This window comes from Athene cunicularia (assembly GCF_003259725.1).
Source record: "Athene cunicularia isolate RWA chromosome 8 unlocalized genomic scaffold, athCun1 chr8_part1, whole genome shotgun sequence".
Lineage (NCBI taxonomy): Eukaryota > Metazoa > Chordata > Aves > Strigiformes > Strigidae > Athene > Athene cunicularia.
This window is the reverse complement of record NW_020799109.1, coordinates 6,914,817-6,938,124: the sequence shown is the minus strand read 5'-3', so window position 1 is coordinate 6,938,124 and position 23,308 is coordinate 6,914,817. Positions and strand designations below refer to the sequence as shown.

General features: G+C 41.7%; 1 protein-coding gene across 3 annotated transcripts in view; it reads left to right on the top strand.

The window, feature by feature from the left end:
• Nucleotides 1-22,022, top strand: part of ZFYVE9 (zinc finger FYVE-type containing 9) — a 50,228-nt gene extending 28,206 nt beyond the window's left edge. For all 3 annotated transcript variants that reach the window (XM_026853447.1, XM_026853446.1, XM_026853448.1), the window contains 9 exons: nt 7,376-7,600; nt 10,061-10,143; nt 10,900-11,004; nt 13,704-13,854; nt 15,332-15,412; nt 16,806-16,968; nt 18,119-18,224; nt 19,202-19,378; nt 20,241-22,022. In XM_026853447.1, coding sequence (XP_026709248.1) covers nt 7,376-7,600; nt 10,061-10,143; nt 10,900-11,004; nt 13,704-13,854; nt 15,332-15,412; nt 16,806-16,968; nt 18,119-18,224; nt 19,202-19,378; nt 20,241-20,402 — 1,253 coding nt within the window. In that variant the 3' untranslated portion in view covers nt 20,403-22,022. The remainder of the gene's footprint in view (nt 1-7,375; nt 7,601-10,060; nt 10,144-10,899; nt 11,005-13,703; nt 13,855-15,331; nt 15,413-16,805; nt 16,969-18,118; nt 18,225-19,201; nt 19,379-20,240) is intronic.
• Nucleotides 22,023-23,308: the final 1,286 nt, after the last annotated feature.

Below are 23,308 nucleotides of genomic sequence, written 5' to 3'. Positions count from 1 at the left end.
CTTGTGGATAGTATGCTAAATATCCCCTAACTAGGTCATTGAGAAATTTGATTCCCACAGTGTGTGTGTCTATTGCCACATTATGGAGATACTATTTATATTACAAAGTAATACAAAAATATATATATGTGTGTGCCTGGAATGAATTGTAGGGCATTGCAGAAATTATCTCTGAATGTTTAATTTGAGTATCTCAATTGCAAGGTTGTATTATGTAAACCTTTACACATTTTACATTTTCTATGAAAATGGGCTTCCACTTCTAGCTGTTGTTGGACCTTAGAATTCAAAAATTATTGCATAAGGAATAACACAAGTATTTGGTTCCACTGATTAGAAAATAAAGCTAGTTTTCCAGACCTGAAATTGGATCACATTAAGCTTATATATTGAAAATAGATTTATGAGGGCTTCTGCATATCGTTTGCAATGCCTTTGGAGTGACTGAATGCAACATTTTAATAAAATAATGAAAAAGATCTTTGTTTCCTAAAATGTCTTGATACAACAAAGGTCAGCTTGTCCAGAAAGGTTGCCAGGTTCAGAATGTACTATTATCACATGTCACAGTGGATCTCAAGTACACTGGAAACAAATACCTTTCCAATCCTCACTTCATTTGCAATGCTTTATTTTCTAATTATGATGTTATTCAGGGGGAGATAGATATGAAAAATGTGTGTATATATATGTGTATGTTACAGATATAAATCCAGCTTGGTGTGTATATTGCAGTGAAGTTTGTATAATTACACTAAGAAATACATAATTTATAACTCCTACATAATGTATCTGGAATTCTTTTTGTAGTGCTCTAGTGGTAGTAATTTGATATCCTCCAGTTGCACTGGTGCAAAGAGCTGCTTACTACTGTACAATTCTTAATCAGAAACTAAATTTGACTGTTTAAGAATTCCATTGTGTAATGTTCTTTTGGTAAGATTTGCTCTGTCTTGTATTTCAGACATGTAATAGAAGTAGACAGACACATTGAGTTGCTATACAATACCAAACCACACGGAATTTTTTGTAGAACATAGCACCTTGGTGAATTCCCATAGCATTTTGTAATGCTCTCTCTCAATAACCATCCTTTTTTCTTTCCAAGTCATGCATGTTTGAGAGGGAGAAGTATATATTAGCATATGTGCAACTGTGTCCGTTTTAAACGTTATTCAGCCAGAGAGACAGGATATGATGCTGTAGGGGTTTCAGTTTGGTGGTTGTAATCCCTTGGAAGTGGTTAGCAGTTTGCATGCTGTTGTAGATGGAGCCACGCTTCCAGAGTTGTTCATTTCAGAGGTACTGCACATCTCCTGGCAATTAGATGATAGACATTTAGAGTAAATGAGAATTCCCATTAGAAGTTAAAGACAATTTAAAGCCCTGCCTCCCAGTTTCATTTTTCATTATATAATATATTGGCTTAAATTTATTTTGCCATCAAGAAACCAAAATAAATTCTGTGGAAGTTTGTTATTTATCTCCTTTAGTAAATGCTTTCTTAAAAACAATCATAAAGAAACACAGTAATTTTTATTGGAACAGATACAAGAATTACTTTTAGTCATGTTGATTTTGTTTTGGAGTGATTTTGGGTTTCTTGGTTTTGTGTTCAGCTGAAAAATACAGCATTCCCCTTTTGTTTACTTAATTAAAGCCCCTATCTACAGCAACTTGGCTTTTCATGAGTCACGTTTATTTACTAGCCCTTCTTGCTCATTTGAAGCCTAGAAGCACAAACTTGTATGTACTGGTGCCTCTTCCCAGATGTTTCTGCTTTCCTCAGAGGATAATTTGTTTCTTGAGGCTGAGTCCCCTGTGCTAGGTGCTGCTGTCAGCCTTTGCAGAGTATGGTTCTAGCATGTGCGAGGAGTTGCAGCGGAGCCCAGGCCTCAGACCTGCAGGCAGGAGTGTTTAGTCTGTATGCTTCAGCTCTTTGCAGTTTGTCCTTCAGATTCCTCTCCTGTTTCAGCATGGATAAGGTGTCAGTCTGGTGCAGCACCGCCTTGAACCTTCGTTAGTTTTGTTACGGGAAGTCCTCAACCTCAAGCTATGGTCTGGTGTTAGGGCTTTATAATCGTAAAACAGTGGAGGGATTTAGAAGGAAAAATGGCATTTTTCACTATAAGTTGTATGCATGTGAGTTATAATAAATTGTAAAGTTGTTAATTAAGGCAAGTATTAATTACTGTTCGGTTTCCATCACTTTATTTTTCCTCCGGCCCCTCTGCCATCAAGCTCCCTGCTGTGTTGCTTTACTTGTTTTGAAATTGAAAGCTAATGATTTCTGTTGTGGTTTTAGTAGTTGTACTGTTGTAATAGTAATCCCATGATTATCCTTGTCTGTTGGCTATAAGCTTGGCAGGAGGTCTGGTGAATGGAGAAATGAGAACTTCTGTCTGTCTGAATGGGTACTTTGAAGCAGTTGGATGTGTTAATATAGAGCTGCCAGATATGCCCTAGTGCATCAACTCTGTGGTGGAATACAATAAATGCTACTGTTACTTTTGTAGTGAAAATGCAAATCTGGCAACTACTTGAAATGGCCTTGTGATTGCCCTGGTTTTGGGGATACTCTGGGTGAGGGTGGATCTGTCCCACCCACAGTTCTGTGTATTTTTTACCCAGCCTGGTTTTAATTAAATGAGGTGGTAGCTAATATGGAGTAGATCTGTAAAGAAGCTCATGTAGATGTTCTGAAGAGTTAACTGAGTGAATAATACATGCCTGCAACTGTAAAGTGGAAAGATGGATACAAAATCAAACATCGTATAAGGTGTGAGAGTGATTGTTTGGAAGACTGCCATGGACTAGTCTGAGGAAGTTTTGGATGCTGGTAGCTGCTACTCACAGTGATAGTAAGTGAAGTATTACGTCCCTTGCCAATATGAAAAAGTTCTTTCCAAATTACTTGCTGATGTGTTTCAATAAAAAGATGCTGAGTATGGTCAGAACTTTGAATGTGGAATTTTGTAAGTTTTTCTCAACATTGGCATTGCTACAGATGTGCCATCAAGTTGCATTCACGGTCTTGAATTTTCTGTGTCTCTCTGTGGCTCTTGGTGGAGCGGTGACTGGGTTTGTATTGCTTTTCCAAAGAGTATGTGCTCATTTGCTCTTGAAGAAAATCCATCTGGCAAGTTTGTTCCCAGGTGAATATTGCTTTGCATCTCTTGCTACAGAAGCGGGATGCTTGGGTTTTCGGGATTCTGGTGTGGTGTTTGGTACTTGGCAGTTCTTGGTTCTTAGTGATGACAGTGGAATGAGGCCAGACAGATGCAGCTAACTTCCCCAAGCCACATATGTCTGCCTTCCCTGAGACTGGATACTAATTAATACCAGTTTTTTGATCCAAGATTAACCAAAAGATATGAAGCATATATTAGGAATTGTAACTTCACTGTTTCTGATGAAAGCACCTAACTGACTTCACCACGTACTGAGGACAATAAACAAATGCAGGAATCTTTTGTTCTTTACCATTTCTCGTATAAACTGCTTTGAGTCCAGAAGGAATTGCCAAACTGATACACAAAGTATATCGTTCATCAGAGGAAGATACCTAAGTGAAGAATTCAAACCAGCCTGGATCATGACTGAAGAGAAAGTCACATAAGTGCATAAAAGCATGGTTTTTTAAAGGGCTTTATAGAGCTGCTTAGGGTTTAAAGTCAAGGGTAACCCAGCATAATTGAGAAGAGAGTAAGTATTGACCTCCTGCAGAGCTGCTTTAGATGCATCATGCACACTTACGGCATTTCCTAAATAATGTCAATTGTCTGATGTCAGGTGCTGGAACTTAGTACAAGGAAAGGCACCTCTCTGTTCATTCTGAGATTACCTCTTTAGAAAGGAAGTTGTGATATTTTGTAAATTAAATTCCATGCTTTTGAGAAGGATAGGTTTTTGGAAGGTTTTTCCGACAGCTATGCTTTCTCTACAAGCTTTTAAAACACAGTTCTATGCTTAAAATGTGTTAACAGTGCAGTGGGTTGAATTTGACCGTGTCAAGTTGGTAACAGCAACTTATCAGTAGGGTCTTGACTTAGAAAGATGCGACAGGAAAGGCTGACAGTCCTGGTCAGTGCAGAAATGTTTGTGGGGCAAGCCCAAAGAGGCTTTTTGATTCGGGTTTGCTGGTTGAGAAGGGCACTAGAGAGGTGGCTAGGAAGACACTTGCTTGATTCTTCCCATGCTCTCCACATAGCAGGCTCTTGCATGCTCTTACAATTAACGAATTGTAGCACAGCTACCTAATCCCAACAGTTTGTCCTCTTAATAGGGGTAACCTAGTGGAGCTTGCACTGTGCGAGCTTCTTGTGTCAAAAGGAGTAATTTATAACGCTGTGGCTCCTGGTAGCAAAGTGCTAAACAGCTGAGTTGCAGATTCCACTCTGAGGATTTTTTTTCGTGTTTCTGTTGGCTGAAAAAATTCCGGTTAAGGCATCCCAAGTGTGTGAGCCTTGAAGCTCCATCTCCTGAAACGGAAAAAATAAGTAGTCGTCCCCTTCTGCTGCAGCACTTGGCATCAGTCACAAGTGGATTGCTTTGTCATCCCAGTGGGCAGTACCACACGTCTCAGAACTGTACGGTGTTGTACAGCTTCACTTTGCCTATCCTCTTTCACACAGAAAATACTTCAGAAAAGGGTGCAGAATTCGATTCAGTTTAGCAGTTCATGAGCTTCATACATTTTAAGGTTAGAAAGAATTATTATGGTCATGTTGGAACCAAGAAGCTCACCAAGTAATTTTAATATCAGGCCTGTAGTTTCTATTTGGGTAAGAACAGATGGGAAGGGAAAAAGGAAGTATAAATGAAGAAGAGGAGATTAGTGAGGGTAGGTGGGAACTGCAAAAGCAAATGAGTGGAGTTGAGATAGAAGGGTTCCAGCAGCTATTTTAGATAAGAGAAAATCATCATCTTAAACACCAATTGCTACATTGGTTTGAGCTCACTAGCAAGATGCCCGAGTTTGTGCATTAGCCGTGTCTTCACTGAGCAGGCAGTAGTGTCACAGCACAGGCTGACAGAGAAATGCTTTTGCACGTGGGCGGGATCAATGATTTTGAGCAGTTGACAACATTTGATGTGGCTCTATTAATCATATTAGTCCTTCAGTTTGACGAGTAGCTAGTTTTCATCAAGTATGCTCAGCTGGGCATTACAGAAATTGTAGCCACTATAAGGGTTCTGGAATTTGATCTGGGTTGATGGTGTCAGTTCTGGCTTATGTGTGTCTGTAAAATTACAAATCAGCTTGGCAGGATAGTGGCAAGCTGCGAATGAGCTGCACCCTGCCATGGGGCGCCTGGGCTGCCAAAGCCTGTCACCTTTTAACAGAGAACTTGAGAACTTAAGTTTGTGCAGCACCTTGTGGGTACAGGAAAAAAAAAAAAAAATTCCACTAAGGTGCCCACAAATTTGAATAGCAAGGAAACTCCTGAACTTAGTTGGAGTATAAAAGGACCCTTTTGTTTACAGACCCGCCAGTAACCATATTTAAAACTGGAGGTCCCAAGGTCATGTGAAGGAAGCAATACTTGGGGGTGATTGTGCCACAGTGATCTGGAGGGATGTAATGTAGCATGGGCATGTCTCCAGAGTGAGGGCAGGAATAGCTGTAGTATTCTCATGCTCGCACTGGCTTCCTGGAGAGTGGCTATGACTTGGGACTTTCATAGGGGTTCAGTGTAAAAGACAGACTTGAAAGGACTTGTTGGTTAACCTTTCCTTTGCTGGCCAAAACTGTACCTACTGTATTTATTTTCTTGCATCTGTAAATGCTCGTGTATGAGTTTTAGGCTCTTTTGCAGTATAAAAATAGAAAAGGCTTTACTTGAAGATCATACTTGTGTGGCTGAGAATATCAAAGTTGCACTTCCATGACTCATGTTTTTACTTACTTAAACCCTAATGTTTGTGTGTCTGTATGTGTCTCGTGTGTGTAAAAGGGAGAAACCCTCCAGTTACTGTCCAGTTGATGTGCATGTCTCCAACATGCACATCGCTGCCTTGAGTTCAAATAAAAACACTCCATTATGAGGTGGTGGAGAAGAGCAGAAGCTCCTACTTAGCAGTCTCTCTGCAGGTGGGAAGGCCTGGGATTACTGCGGCAGCCCAGGAGGTCTGCATGAGTATCTCAAACCCATGCAATTCCTCATGAGTGGCATGATCAACCACACCATGGTCTCTGAAATTACTTGTGTTTTTCTTTGAGAGCAAATCAGCACTATTAATATTCACATCTTCCTATGGAGAATTGTGGTCCGCTGTTCTGTACATTATTTGCATGCTGTTGTCATTTGATAAAAGGAATCACACCATGGTTCTTTACTTCAGTGTTAAATGCTGCATTAGATGCTATAATAATCTAATCAACATTCAGATGCATTCAGCCATTCCAATGTAAACATTTTTGGAAATGAAGAGCATCAAAGAGTAAAAATGTGAGTAAAAATTAGTGATACTTCTCCCCTGTGTGTCTCGGAGTTGCGTTTTACATTAAGTATACTAATTAAATAAACACTCTTTTGTGTAATTCTTAAAATGACCGAGATCTTCAATATGTGTCTGAGCAGGCACCCCGGTGGTTTGCCTAAATGAAAGGACAACCAGTTGCCCTTAATTGTTTGACCAGGTGCATCTCTCTCCTTTAATCACAATTGGATCTAAAAGTTCTGTCAACAGCAGCTTCTGCAGTGGAAACCTTTCAAGTATCTGGAAGACACTAAAACCAGGCTTTCTTTGGGTGCTTTTGTAGTACTAGGGGGAGGTTGCAGGTAGCAGCAGCACTGGCCGGAGCTACCCTTTCTCTTCCTTGGCTATCCCCAGGATGCATCATCCCTTCCATTACACTGCCTCTACTACTTCAAACAGGCAGATGTCCATGAAAAAGGCAGACCACAGAAATGATTGAGGCTAACCTCCCTCCCTGCTCCCCACAAGAGTTGGCACATCTGTGGTTGCACTTGCTGTCCTGGTAACCCTTGCAGGCATGGCTCAGGCAGGCAGGCAAATGGAAGTCAGGCAGAAATGAAGATGTGTGTGTGTGTTTCTACAGAACTGACTTCCTACCAGGGATAGTCACTGATTACATGTATCACCAAAGGTGGATCAAACTGGAGATACCCATGGCTTTGATGGCTCTGGTCTACAGCAGTTACTCCTTAACAGATTACACACTTGTGCACAGGTGGTAACCTGAGCCCCCGTGTGCAACAAATCATTGTTTCTTTTGTGATTAATAGACATTAGCACTTCAGGAAACAAAGTGAGTTTAATACGATTTTTTTTTTTCCCTTCTGAAAAACTCTTTAAATTCTTCATAAAGCTTTCAATCTACTGAAGTAACGAGCATTTTTCTTCATAGGTAACGTTGTTGGCAAACTGGGACACTCCTTTTTCAGCCAGAGCTTCCTTGGAAGCAAAGAACATGGAGGGTTCTTGTATGTTGCGGCTACATATCAGTCCCTGCAAGACCTGGTGCTCCCAACCCCACCGTACTTGTTTGGTATCCTCATTCAAAAATGGGAGACTCCCTGGGCTAAAGTGTTCCCCATTCGGCTGATGTTGAGACTTGGAGCTGAATACAGACGTAAGTAACATTCATTCTTTTAGCTGCAGTTATTTCTGCAGGAGAATATATTCTGATCTAGAGCACACACACACACAGCCCTAAATTGTTACCTGTCAAAGCCACACAAGCTTAAATAGGCAAGTAAAAATTATGTTTTATACCCACATTGCATCCAGCTAACAGCACAGCAGTACTGAGGTTGTGATACGATCTACAGCCTTTTTACAACTGTACTAGTTATCAGGGAGATTTTTGTGGAGACAAATCAGTTCTGAGCAGCTGTTTGTAGTTCACTTAGTGACCCAAAATAGTTACGTGCGGAACAAGCCTGATTTAGCTGGTGTAGTTAGGACAAGGGAGAGCCTTTGAGATGTGAAGCTCTTTTCCATGCTGAAATGAAAGAGCATTTGCTTTTAGTTTTTTAAAACCATACTTATTTTTCCAGAGAATAACAATATGTGTGCAGGGGCAACTGATGTGCCAATTTGTCACAAAAATTCTGTGGCAACTAGTAACAAATAAGCTGGAGAGAGTGTTTCAGCTGAACAAAATCTTAGCAGTTAGCATGCAATTAGCATAAAGTTAGGATAAAATATTTTGAAAAAGACACTTGCCATTGCTGAAGCAAAGAGATTATTATTGGAAGTCTGTCCATGATGATGGGCCAAAAATCTGCTGTCTTGCTCATCTGCTATTCTAATTGGCAAATTGGTAAATCTGAATTACTATTAAAATGGTCTGGTGTTATGTTTTTTAAAACTTTTAACAAAGTAAATTCTGGAATGTGCTTTATAGGAATTTGTAAATTTAACTGATTTTCCTTAAATGTTTAGGGAACACTGGGAATTTTTCATAAAATACCTGCATTACTGGAGAGGAAAAAGAAAATCTTCAAAATTTGCTTGCTGAGGATGAGGACTAATGTTAAACTTGTCCAGAGAAACATTAGTGTTAAAGATGTGTATGTTTTTGTGTGTGTCCATGAGTTTTTTTAAGTAGTGTATTTATTCCCATCAATATTTAGAAAAACAAAGATGCTTGTATTTTGGATGTGACATCTGGTTTTGAGCACAGAAACGAATGTTTTGATATTCACAAACAGAAATACCTGCTGTGAGTCTGTTGGGAAGCTGGGGTTTGAATCATTTCTACAGCTGTGGTTTGGATTTAGGCATATTCACTTGTGCTGTGACAGTTGTGACTGCGGGTCACTTCCTCAGTCCCCTCTCGAAAGGGGCTGCGTTTGTGTCCCAGCTTTCCTTGGATACGTCCTCTTTTCTGGTAGAATTGTCAGATTTCAGCCATTTGTCCCATTCTGCTGGACGTGCAGCAGATCAGATGCAGGCATCACTCTGGGTTGCTGGATGTCCAGAAAATGTCCGCTGAGCATCTGCAGAGCAACCATACAGCTCAGGCTCGGGGAATTCAGTGCATCTGGGGCGTAGCTGAGCTGCTGTGTGCAGCCAGGGTGGCAGACATGGGAAAATTCAGCACTTCTCGGTGCCTGAGGACGCTGCGTGAGTTGGTCAGCTGTGTGGTGTGTGTGTGTGTGTGTGTGTGTGTGTGTAGGAGCTGTCATGCTTTCCAGATACTGCATCAGTGTGCAGAAGCTGGAGCTTATTTCTATCAGGAAATCCCGATGATGTTATTCAAACCTGCCAAGCATTTTGCAGCCCCTTCTGACTACATTGGGAACTTTGAAGATGTGTGGCATTTTGGGAAATCAGGCTGAGTGTTTGCCAGAAGATAGTTTAGGAACCTTCCTTCAAACATGCATTTAGAAAACCTTGGCATTACATATTACTGCATGAGTCATGTTTCAAGCACTGCTATGGCTTCTGCTGCAACATAATGTAATGCAGCCAGATCCATACACTACACTTTCAATTGCATCATAGATGTTTTACAAGTACAGCTAAGTCAGCCAAGGAATGCAGATACTTTGCATTGCTGACATACCATAAATGTCCTTTTAATTGTTTTTGACATGCTCCTGTAGAGAATTTGCCCTGTTCTTATGAAAACATGAAAAGAGAAAATGAAATAATCTGTGTTTTCCCTTGAATGTCACCCACAGAAGCTAAAGGTTTATGATGCTATAGTGGTGAGCAGCAGTGTGGTCATAAAAAAGGAAGAAGCCATTTCCAAGAAGTAGCCTGAGAAAAGCATTTAGAAAGGTCATCTTTGCAGTCAGAGTCTGGATTGCTAGGTTCAGTCTTGCACTGTGGCACTTGTAAATTCCACGTTAATTCCTCTTACTGTTTCTAGCATGGTGGGCAAGGAGCCATGACGCATGTAAGATGCATTATGATGTTAAAACCTTCTTCCCTTTTGCTTTTTAAACTCTTGTCTTCTTTCCAGTCTCTCTTTTTGCTGCTGCTTACCATATTCAACTGAGCAGATTGTATTTGAGTCTGGTTTTGCGGAACCTCAGTATGTAAATTTCAGTCTGACCTTTTCTGTTTTATTTTGTCCTAGTTTATCCATGCCCACTTTTTAGTGTCAGATTCCGTAAGCCTTTGTTTGGAGAGACTGGACACACGATTATGAACCTTCTTGCAGTAAGTGCTGGGGCTGAGTTTGCATGTTCTGTCGGTGTGAATAGATCAATGTGGGGAGAACTGTACTCCTGTTGCACAGAGTAGTAGCTGGCAGACTTAGAAGATGACAAGAGGAAATAGTGAGCTTTTGAGTGAATTTACCTCCTGTTACTGATACTGGATGTTAGCTTTCAACCACACAGTGAATTGTAACAGGGTACCCAAACCAACACCCAAAACCTGGCCACTTGAGAATGTTTGGGTCTTGAACCAGGTGCATTAGATGCTCGGATTCCTTCCTCAGAAGTGCTGGGTCATCACAGTGTGCAGTCACAGCTCTCTGATTATACAGTCCTTCAACTGAAGCGAAGTTATTAGCTCTTCCTACTTTGGTAATATTTTCAATATAGAAATTTCTCTTCAATGCATGACTTAATCTCACTGCTAGAAAAACTAATAACTCTATCCAGTAATGTAACAGAACACAGAGAGCAGATTTTCTTACATACAGTGATGACATTCAAGGCTGGAGAATATTAATTTTAATCTAAGAAAATCGGTGAATTGACTAACAGTCATGATGATGTTTCTTCACTTGTGTATTTTATTTTGATTACATAGGTTACAAGCTGTGATGTCTCCATCCCTTCCTGCCTTTCAGTCACTGATTACAATTATTTTAATGGGCTAACTAGTAGTCACTAGGATAGTCATGAAACCTACAGTCTTAATGCTGATGATCATGTCTAACTTTTAAAAACTTGTTTTAATTACCAGGACTTCAGAAATTACCAGTACACACTGCCTGTGGTCCAAGGTTTAGTGGTTGATATGGAAGTCAGAAAAACCAGCATTAAAATTCCTAGCAACAGATACAATGAGGTAATGCTTATAAGAAATACATTTGTGTACAGTTTCTTTGTGGTTGAAGGATCTGGAATCTAAAGGAATTTTATTTTATTAACTACCAGTAGGGAAAACTGCCTCAAAAGCAAATGATAAATGCATGATGAACACATCTTTTGGAAGGGAGTGAGGGGGGCTCCACGAGAAGAATGCAATTAAATTCAGTATTAATTAAACTCTTAAGGTCTTTTTCTTCAGGTTTTATAACTGTTTACATAGAAAATGTAATACTGGCTTCATTTGAGCAAGTAAGTTGACAAAATTTACACCTGAGGTAAACTAGGAGGAAAAAGTGCATTAGTTCTTCTCGTCTGTGTTGGGTGTGCATACTCAAAACCTTTATTAGTATTTGTTGGATTTCTGTTTATGTAAAATTTCTCTCAACATTTAAATTTTATACTTGATTTCTGGCATGAGAAAGTCAGTGTCTTTAGGATTTAATGCTGTTGAGAAAGCTGGATGAGAATGTATTTGAAAATAATGAAAGAGCAGGGGAGAAGGCGATTGATTTCATGTTCTGTCTGAAGAGGAGGGGTAACTTGGTATTTTGAAACCAAGCAGCAGCTATGGTGAGAGCAAAGCTCCTGGGGAAGATGGTATTTGTAAAAGTTCTTGTAATATCAGAGCAGAATACAGCTTTATCTCAAGAGAGAATTTCCTTGCAAGAAGCATTTGATTAAAACAACAGCGAGAATAAAGAAATAAATTGAAAAAAAGGAAAAAGCGTTCTTATGTGAGGGTTGAAAAAGATGAAACTGATGAAGCAAGAAGAGAAAGGGTCTGTTAAAAGGTGTGTTAATTCTTAATGAAGTTGTAAGAAAATGGAAAAGGTCAGTGAAGTTTGCACGAATTGAATACGGATTGGCACATAAGATGCAGTTTAGTAAGTGTTAGCTGGGCCTGGTGTTGGCAGGTGTGTTGGCTTCGGCTTTGTGTCGGACACGGCACTAAGCTGGACTGTGAGGAAATTCCTGTCTTGTGCAGCTTAGCAAAATGTCTGCATCATGCTTGGGTTCTCTTTCCAGTGTGAGGCAAAAGTTCAACTTTTTAAATGAAGGAAGTGTTATGTATTTAACATTATTGTTTACAATCCAGTTGAAAGGTTGAATTACTAGACAATTTTTCCTCTGAGTTTGAATTAAACCACAAGACCTTTACTTTTTTCCCCATGTAAAGCAGTATTTAATTAGAAAAGAGCGTCACTCAAACTGTCTAGAAAGTGGAAAAACTAATTTTAAATCTCATGCACGGATTAAATGTGGAGAATTCACATGGCAATTAACAAATTAAACATTAACATGTAGTTTTGCTGTTAAATACATACTTTTATTTCAAAAATTATTTACATTTTCTACAACTTACAGTGATACTTAGTTGCTTGTTTAGTCCCTCAGCAAAGGTGACATTTTTTTTAATCAGTTGCCTTGTTACAAAGCACAGTTGCCATGTCTAGTTGTTTCTTGTTATGCTAAAGGCAACTACTGGGCTCCATAAAGATGGCTGTTGTTGAGCTAAAATCTTGTTTCTGGAGCATGGCATGATAAACTAGATAATGAAATACACTGCTGTCTGATGCAAAATCTTAATTAAGTTTCCTCCCCAAACATTACACCTGTGCACATTTGTCATTAGTGAGCATCAGCTAATGTTCCTGATGCTATAATTAAGGTTTTACGTTAGACTGAGAGAGACAAATGTGTTGTGTGTAGCGTGCATGCTTATCAGCTACAGGAAGCAGAGGATGGGAGTATGAGTGCTGTTAAGAGATGTCAAATAATTCAGCATTTTCCTTCTCATCAGGGTTTTCACTGGGGAGTGTGTGTGTAATTTAATTTGCCTTTTTTTCTTTCAAGCAAACATATAATTTTTGGTTTTGAAAGAAATTCCAGAGATAGATGACTCCTTCAGTTTTCTTTTGGATCAAAAATCTCATAGTCTGAGCTTCCATGAAGAGGGAGAGAGGAGAAAAGGAAAGAAAGTGATATAATTTACAAGAATGTTTTGTCAAGACATGTATCTAGGTGTATGTTAGATGATAAACAGCAAAACTGAAGTGCAGATATATCACAAATGTTTTTGGATGCATTTTGGAGGCCTCCTTCACAGAGAATTAAAATTATTTCTGGATGTCTGTGATTCAGATCTTTTAAAAAAGTCTTCAAATTTAGAACATTGATCCCAATTTCACCAGTTCATGCAGGTGAAGCACAGACACAATAAAACTTTGGTGTTGGGTCATGATAGAACCGGGATTAAATGCTGCAAGGTCTGAGTGCCAGTCTAGCACTGAACTATGGAGGCAGCATTCATGATTTATGTCATAAGCAACTGTAATTGGTAAACGTCAGATATTTCCTACCAATATTTTTCTAATGTTTTTTCCTGTGAGTTGATTTTTTTAAAACATCTGGAAATAATAGCTTTTCCAACCTGTATAGCTCAGCTATCCGTTACACCATTTCTCCTAATTACATAAAAGGTGGCACTTTAAAGCACCTAGACCTGATCTGAACCCTCTTTTCAAAAGCAGTTTATGGCTCTGAGTCCTAAAATCTGACATGAGAATATGATCACTGTTGAGAAGCTTGCTCTTTCCAATTAAACTGTTCCAAGAATCCCCTATTTATGGTGGTGCTTGACGAACGGTGAGAAGTGGTGAACCTTTTTGTTTGCAGATGATGAAAGCCATGAACAAATCCAACGAGCATGTTCTAGCAGGGGGAGCGTGCTTCAATGAGAAGGCAGACTCACATCTGGTGTGTGTTCAGAATGATGACGGGAATTACCAGACGCAGGCCATCAGCATCCACAATCAGCCACGGAAGGGTGAGAACGGGGGTTCCCGAGGAGGCCGTTCCCTCCCGGCGAGCCCTGTGACTTCTTTGCTGCTTGTGTTACCATTCCACCATGTGGCTTTGTGAATCGGTCAGGACTGAGTTTGTCTGCATTTTGCTGAGTTTCTGTTAGATATTCAGAGAAAATAATTCTGGCTGCTGGCACTACTGAATGGGCAGCTTTGTGAGTTAGACATGCCACACAAGGAATAGTAACACGTTGCTCTATCTGCCCTTTGCCCCCTTGGTGTTTTATTCCCCTTGCAGAATCCATGATCTCAGATGTCAGGGAGCAGCACGCTGTGCAGTTTGCCTCCTGTGTGCAGTCCACATCATGCTTCTTTAGGTCAATGTGCTGTTCAGAATTTGTCTGAGAGGTGTTTTAGCAACTTCATAGATCACACAGTCATAAAATAAAGCACATAACAGCTTGCTGCCTTGTAAATAGGGTAATACTGCTTGCACAACACTGCTCAGGCAGTGCTGCGGCGCTTCAGAGGTCGCAGTGCTGTAACCAGCTCAGGCAACAGCTCTGCATTAATAATGAGAGCAGTCTTTGGCTTTGTTGGAGACTGCAGGTGAGGTTGTGGTTGCCTGTGCTTGACCTATACTGTGTGAAAGGAGGAAGATTAGGTTTAGCATCAGAGAAAGGTAAATAGGAATAACCAACAACAGCAGCATTTTACTAACACATCTTCAAGAAACTCCTTGTGTTCACCTCGATGAGACCATCTAATTTCCAGGCTTTGTTTTTGTGAGAGCAGGCTGAAAGGCTGCAGCAGCTGTGTGCTGAGAACTTAAATGTTGAGGTTTTGGGGACAGTTTCGGGCAAAGACATTTATACTGTCTCCAAATGAGATCAAGCAAGAGAGAGGCCAACGTTTATGTTTTCCAAGTATCCCCAGTCACTCCAGTGAGTATACTGGCATGGGATGTCACTCAGGGCTGATGGTCTTACCTGGCTTCTGTTCATTTTACATATGAGACAAGAAGAGGGATGTCCAAGCAGGAATTTCATGATGCTTAGTGGTAATGTAAGAGAATTTTACTTTAAATCAAGTGGCTTTGAGCTGTGGCCTTGCCTGTGGGTTGGTGTTACAGTGTGATCCATAAACAGCTCGCTCACAGTCTATGCCAGCTGTGTGGGAACATTTAGAAGTTAATTATGTACTTGGTTACCCTAAATTAGTAGTCCTGAAACTTAGAGGTGTATGTGGGGAGAGGGAGAGTGATGAAATATAAGCATTCATTAAGGTTGACAAAAACTGGTGTCCAGTTTAGAAAATAACTGGGTGATTTGCCCTTCCATATGCAAGCCTGTGATGTGCATAAATGTCACCCTAATTCTAAGCAGCATTCGTCCTGATTTAGCTTAATTACCTCTCCGGGTGATAAAGCTGTGATACCTGATTCTTGTATATTCTTGTTTTGATGAAGCCTCCCTAAATCATTCCTCATTGTTGTTGCAGTGACTGGTGCCAGCTTCTTTGTGTTCAGTGGAGCTTTAAAATCCTCTTCAGGCTACCTTGCCAAATCCAGTATAGTAGAAGGTAAGAACTGAACTGATTGCTTCCCTCTTAACACGGCTCAGCTCTCTTGTTATCAGGGCTTTGCTGTTATGCCCTGGGCATTTGAATCATGCTGCTGCTTCAGCTTTATCCTACTTTTTAGCAAAAAACCACCACCCTCTTTGCTTTAATGAGGAGGAACTTGTCCAGATGCTGTAGAACAGGGACACAAGAAAATGAGGGTAAGGTATGAAATACCTGGCTTGTGAGCCTGGGCTCATTGTACTGATTTGGGTTGAGGAGTGAGGAAATTGTGAGCCTAAGAAACATGGAATGTGTAATCCACCGACCAGGAGAGGAAGCCCTGCTAAACTTACTCTGTTCCCAAATAGCTCTGCATTATGCAAGATTATGAATGTGCCTTGTTTTTGTACTTGTGTGTGGGCAGATGAGAACATGACAAGTCGAGATGGTTGAGCTGGTACCTCTTTGATTTGGTTTGTTCTTCTTTTGCCGTGTACACTGGATTGAAAGCCGTTACTGCCTGTTAGCTGAGCTACAGAACTTTGTAGTCTAACCTCACCACGGATGTGACAGTGCAGACAGTCGTGTTTTAAGTGTGCTCCTGCCAGTTTGTGAGCGAGGTATGCAGGAAAGCCGTGCGTGCAGTTAGCGCAGCTCCACTGAGGAGCAGGAACTCCTTCCACTCTGCTGGCTTGAGAGCTTGGAGCTGTATGAGAGTGCAGTCCGTGGGAGAGCGGTCAGACCCAGGGCTGACAGGCAGCCATCTCACTGTAAGTCAGTGTATGTAGGGCATCATAACATTTTCTGTGTCTAAATTGGTGGTTTAGTGTAAGGCAGAGGTACGTGTGGATTCAGGCAAGGAGTCTGTTGGGGAAGTGTACCATTGCTAAGTCATTTCGGCAGCAATTTAGCCTCTTCCATTTCAGATTTTTGGACAAGATGATCTTCAAGGTCCTTTTCCAACCTAGATGATTCTGTGAAATTCTGTCTTTTGCTGCTGTCAGGCAGGCACTGACTTCTCAAAAACTGTCAGCGCTGGAGTGCTGCTTCCAGTGCCAGCAGAGGTGATGGCTGAATGGAGGGGGGTCACACGGCATTTCCGAGGGTTGCCTAGAGCAGGTGTCATGTTTTGAGGCAAACTAATGTGGCTGTTGCTGTAGCTGACTTTACCTGGGCATTGGACTTGACATTATCCTTGTGTTTTTCCCTAGTCAGTGCTCCTCAGTGCTACGTCTTAGGAATCTGAGAGTTCAGGAACGGCGTTAGGAAGCATTGTTGCCCATGACACAAAATAGATGTTTAACCTTTCTGTTGCAAAAGAGGAAGGATGTTTGGGGTTTGTTTTTTTTTTTAATATAGGCTCTGTTCAGTGGGGCTTATCTTAGCTCATGAGGATTTCTTGATTCCCTAGATGGAGTAATGGTCCAGATAACTGCTGAGAACATGGACTCTTTGAGGCAGGCCTTGAGAGAGATGAAAGACTTCACCATCACTTGTGGCAAAGTAGATGCTGAAGATCCTCAGGAACACGTTCATATTCAGTGGGTAGAAGATGATAAAAATTTTAGTAAGGGGTAAGTAGAGGAGCAATCACTTGACATTGAATGGTGACAGTTTGTTAAAATTTTTAATTGATCTTGTAAGTTGCATGAGTCTTTATCAATAGGAATGAGAAGTCTGTGCCTCTATTTTGAGTGATAAGATGCAATTAAATGTAATGAACGTGGGATTGAGATACCAGAGCTTTGGGGCATCAATTTAGAAAGCTGTCAATGCTATGGATTTCTTGCCATTGCTAATATCCAGTTATTGGAAACCACTAATTTGTCTCCAACACTCAGTGCTGAACCCTGCATATTGTGGTCACTTTGCTCTCTTGGTGCTTGGTTTGCATTAAGTAGTGCTGGAAATAAAATTGCTGAACATGAAGAGTATATCTGGACTTTTGATAGTTAAGCCAAAAGATAGGTGTATATGGCAGCTTAAGTATTTATGGCAGTAAAGTGCTGTTATGATGGGTACAATGTTTAAGGACTCAGCATCTAGAAAGAAGGCTCACTCTGTAGTTTCAGGCTCTCTGGCTCAGTCTTAGGTTCTGTAATTAAATTCTGGGCTGTGTTTCAGGTATTGCTGGCCTACCCTGAGGTTACAAATGAATAAAAATGAAATCTGTATGAAACGCTTCATGGCTGCGTTAGCACCTTACGAGCTCTCAGCTCTGGTGTGAAGCTTTGCTGAACACCTTCAGGAAGGTCCTTCCTGCACCTGGTTTGTGCATATTGCCAGGGTGGGTGTTGGGGTAGGAGCTGCAGGGGATGGAAGGGAGGGTGCTGCCTCTCTGCCTGTCCCTCCTGCTCAGTCCCACAGGAGCCCATTCCAGAAAGGCTGCTCACTGTGCAGCTCCAGGCACAGCACCAGTGTCACAATTAGCAGTTGCATTCAAGATCACTGGTTTTGGCACTCTGAGAGAAGCCCTTGGGTTTCCCTCTGGGGCTAATTTTGGTCTGTGCCCTATTAAGCCGAGGTGGTAACTTGCTGTGTAGTCATAGTTCAAATTGCAGAACACTCATGAATTATGAAAAAACCTGCAGCGAGGCAGTTGGAGGATTCAGTTGTAGCAGAGGAGCTGCTCTTTGATCCCATGTAGTTCTGCTTTGCCATGGTCTCTGCTCAGCTCCTGTCTTCTGCTAAGTTGGAGCTTACCCTTTTCTCTCCGTTTCACAGTGTTGTAAGCCCTATTGATGGCAAATCAATGGAGTCTATAACAAGCGTGAAGATATTTCATGGCTCAGAGTACAAGGCAAACGGAAAGGTCATCCGGTGGACAGAGGTGAGTCAGTCAAATTGAGCTGCACATAAACCAGCACTTGGCATGTTGGGACTGCAGCTACAGCCTATTCTTCTTTCTACCTGCTCTCTCTACTCACTAAAATTAAAGCAGCAAATTCTCCAGAACCAACCTGTACTGTCGTTCCTACCCGCAAGGAAAGATTCAGTACAGCATCGTGCAGAATCCAATGTCCTGTCACTGATGGGCAGCTCAGGCTGCGCCAGCCCCCCACCTTCTCATATACGGGTGTTGAACGTGGGGGGGGGAACCAGAAAAATACTTGTTTACTGTGTTACCCACGGCTTCATCTGCATTTGTGTTAAAATCTACCTTTTTAAATGGAGACAAATCTTAATAGTTATTTTTAAAAGATGGTATTTTGAGCCACCTTCTCTAAAATGTTGCAAGTTAAATAGGAAGTGCTGTGGCATAAATCACTTGCAGAAACTGCTTGCATAGCTGATGCTACCTGGGGCTCTGCCAGCACACAAATGCGAATGTTGAAAGATTTCTTCACGTGTTTCACCTAACCTGCCCGGGAGGAACCAAGTTACTCACGCTGCAGCTTGCCACCTCAGTAACCTTTCTTCCCAGGTCAGCTGGGCTCAACAGAGATGAGTTCAGTAACAGCAGTAGTACAAAGCTTCAGGTGGGGGATGGCTCCGACTATAAATGTGAATTTTCTGAAAGTAACATCTGTTTAAAAACAGGTTTTAATTAAAAACTATGTGTACGCCATAGTGAATTTCCATGATGAGGCTTTTGACCAAAACTGAAAGGTTTTTGGGAGCAGGACTATTTAATAAAATCTTTCTTTTGAAGGTTTTTAAAATTTTCTTTCCCCCCCCCCGAAGGTGGCTTGTCTTCAGGGTCTTTTGCTGGTCTTCCCTGACCAGCTCTTCATTTGTAAAATGTTTAAACAGCATCTCAGTAACCTTATTTTCTAGAAAAGCCAAATATCATATCTTAACTTTTAGGTGTTTTTTCTGGAAAATGATGAGCAACATAATGGTCTGAGTGACCCAGCCGATCACAGCAGATTGACTGAAAACGTGGCAAAGGCTTTCTGTTTAGCTCTCTGTCCTCATCTTAAACTGTTGAAAGAAGATGGAATGACTAAGCTAGGTCTGCGTGTTACACTTGACTCAGATCAAGTAAGTCTTAAATAATTTGTTTCGGTTTAACCTGGGGGTTGTTCCTTTGTTCGTTCGTTCCCCAAAACGGGAATGCCCCACTTCATCCATTCTCTTGGTTGATGAAGTACCAGTATCAGATGTTCTCTAGCAGTGCTGACTGTTGTTTGGTGCTTTGGGCCATCTGTTAGAGCTGGAAGGCTGGTGCTGAGCCTCAGCCACTGCTGGGCTCACCCCCACCCCGTGCCACCAGCAGCACCTGCCCTGTAGTCAGAGCTAAGAGCTGCAGCCCTGCCACGTGCGCCAGGGAGACCCTAAACTGGCCTCTTCACCCACAGTTAAAGCCAGGAGCCCATTAAACATATCCTTGGGCCAGCATAAAACTGTTCACAAGCATGGCTGTTCTTAAAAGCTCACACTGCACGTGAGGAGAGAAACAGATGGAAGGTCCCCTCGAGGGTGCTCTACAGCAGAAGCTCCCAGCAGAGAAGGGGCTGGAGGCAGGACAGCTGGCCTTGCCTCGGAGCGGGTGTGTTGGCAGGATCAACCAGCTTGTACATACTGCATGACTTAATCTGATAATGCAGGGTGCGGTTCCTGCTGCCTGGAAAGATCTGCTTCGACAAAGCAGTAATAAAAAAAAAAAAAAAAAAAAAAAGGGCTACTTTTGTCTAGGTGGCCACTGGAAACAGAGAACAAAAACAAGTGGGAAAAGCTGCCTGAGTGCCTGTTGTGTCCTGTTCAAGTGCCCAACTTCCCCGGGCCAGAGGCCATGGCACCTCACACAGCTCGTCCTCCTGCACAGCACCTCCCCTACCGCCCGCTGAGCCACAGCTGTGTGTCCTGTTCGCTGTAAAACCCACTCTTACTTTGTATTTTTTAGGTTGGTTATCAAGCTGGGAGTAATGGACAGCCCCTGCCCTCTCAATACATGAATGACCTGGACAGTGCCTTAGTTCCAGTGATTCATGGGGGGGCCTGTCAGTTGAGTGAGGGGCCAGTCATAATGGAGCTCATCTTTTATATTCTGGAAAACATCTCATAAGAGGACTTCATTTTCTGTTCAGACCTGTTCCAGCAGCAGTTGTATCTGAATCATTTGCACTTTAAAACTGGAAAATTAAGCTTTTGTTAACACTATTGGGGGAGGGAGGAGGGGAGGGGAGGGAGGGACAGTTGTTCCATAATTCTAAATCTTCTATGCATTGTCAACAACCAGAGGATCAGGGCAGCTTCTATACTACAACATGGCTATGCTATCCTTGCAGCTAATACACTTCTGTTACTGTTTAGAAAAATGCTCATGTTTAAAGACTTACAGTCATGTACTCTAAATGCTCAAACGGGTGCAAAGATCACTGGGGCATAAATAAAAAGTGAAACTCCACTCTTGTACTGTTTGTAGATGGACATTGTAAGAAACAACAATCAAGACCTCCATTCTGACCTCATCATAATGCCGTTTGTGGTTATTCTGTAGACATTAAAAAGTAACGTTTACATTATTTTGACCAGATAATTGGTTGAAATACGTTTGGAGTAGCCCTTGAGAGATACGGGAAGATTACCTAGCCATAACTACTCCATGTGTATATGCGTCCAGGGGAGCAGAAGGGCAGGCATCTCTCTGAAAGCGGTATTATGTAGACTCCAGTTTTGTGTGTGTAATAGGCTAGTTTACTTTTCTCCTCTATCTACTATAAAAAAACCCGTCACCTCGGCAGATTTCTATAATCTTCTAGAACAACTCTGCTAGTCTGCACTTTGTTTACAAATCTGTATGAAGCAGAGGAACTGTTAGCCCTAAAGTGCAGTTATATCTCATTCCTCTTCCCCAGTAGGTCCTGCTTTAAAGAAAAGTAACACCCAGGGCAGCTTTAAGTCTCCTCCTCGCTGTATGCTGTAGTGTAACACTAGTGTCATGTAATACCAGACAGCTCGCACTTCATATTAGCAGCACCATGTCAAAGCTTACCTGTGATAAAAGTATCGAGTGGCTGTTTTTGCATGTTCTGCTGAAAAAAAGGCTTTCTGGTCAGCTCCAAACGCTGCACTTAGCCCAGTGCTCCTGGTCTCACCTGAGAGGGTGTTAGTAAGGAAAGCAGCTGCTCATGTCTGCCACGGCAGCGTGATGCTGGTGCTGAGAATCAGCCCAAGGAAAGGCGCTTCCACCTTGTTAGAGTCTCCCTGGAAAGCTGCTACCCAGCTGCAGGCAGGGGGTTAGGAGGTTTAGCTGTAGCCAGGGACAGCAGCTCCTGGGAGGTGGTGGAAGGGGGAGTGTGGGGGGTGTGAAGGTTTCTCCTCCCTGGAAACTTGAGATTATTGAAAAATACAGAAAATTTATTTGGAAAAAGAGAGGGGCTGCTGGATGGTGAACATGGTATCTCAGCCTATGCTCCCTCCCTGCAGTCAGGTCTGGTGGACACAGTGGGGATTATTTTGGTTTTGCTGTAGGTGAGGAACAGGCGTCCTTTCAAATCTAAAGGAAAGTGCAAGGCTGCTGTGAGACCGATGCCATATTTCTTAAACAAATACACAGCATTAGCTGGGCAAAGGAAAAGGTACTGTACACGTAGCAATGTATTTTATGTAAAGACAGCACAGTTTCTGTACAGAGTGCATTTGTGAATAAATGGCTACTGCTTTCTGGGAAAAAAAAAAAAAAAAAAAAAAGCAAAGTCTGACAAATCCAATATTGCCAATTTCCAGCTGTCACCACCCAACCCTTGGAGAAGGCAGGGCAGAGAACTGGGGTCCAGCTCCAGAAATAAAAGCTGGCCCACAGGAGGCAGTTCACTACTGCACTTACCTCTGGCCTGGGGGAAGAGGTGGCTGGCTGAATGCGGCTTTACTTCATGGTTCACGCTGGACAAACCTTAAGCTGTTACACACTCACTGGCCCTCCTACATCTTTGTGCAGCGGAGCAGGACTAAGGTTACTTTCAGACCCCCTCTGCAGGCTGTTTTTGCACCCCTTGGGACACAGCACAGCACTACCCGGTGGTAGGCACGATGCAGTAGCTGGAAGAGTGTCCCATAAACCAAGTAATAATCTTCCTTCTAGAGCCTGCACTCCAGCTTTGCCACAGCAGCGGCTTTCCAGTTACTTTAGTTGCATTGTTATGCTTAATGATGCAGTAAAAGAGGTGAAAAATCTTTATCTTCTCTTTCTTTGCCCCAAAAGTCTTTTAGGTTTGGATTATGTTTGTGCAAAACACTATCAACTGGTGACTGACATGTTTGCTTCAACCATAGCCTTTTAAATGACCTTAATTACCATGTTGTTAAGAAATGAGTACTTGTTTTAGAAAAAAAAAAAAATGTACTTTTAAAATTCAGTTAGTTAACACTGCAAAAAACTGCATATTATATTTTTATTTTCAACATGTAGTTTTGTATATTAAATTTATTGAAATTAAAAACTAAACACTGTATTGTCTTCATCTGCTCAGGAAGACAGAGGCAGCACTGCCTTACTTGTCTGGACTCTCCTGTCTACACCCTTGCCCTCCCCAAGCAGCTGGTGCAGGAGCCTCCGACTCCCCCTTGCCGGCACATCCTCTCCTTTGAGATCAGTCATTTCCGTTAGCTCACAGAGATTTAAAAACACAAACATATTTGGTACCATTTTTCGTATGCTGCTGATCAAAAGCATTCCTGAAAATAGTCATCATCCCGTTTTCTACATGACAAAGAGTGGCTGTTTTCCCCATCACCTGGAAGAACTGTAAAAGCCTATTTTTGTAAAAATACAAGGAACATTTGGGAAGTAGCAGACTCTAGCATACTTTTTTTTTTTCCTCCTTTTTTTAAATTTAAGGAAAAAAAGGAAAAAAAAAAAAAGATGAAGGCACAGTACCCGGGCTGCACTGAACAAGCAGTGCAGCAAGCATGGCAGACAGCTGGTAGCCAGAACATAAAAGCAGATCTGTAAATGCCTGCTGCTAAGTC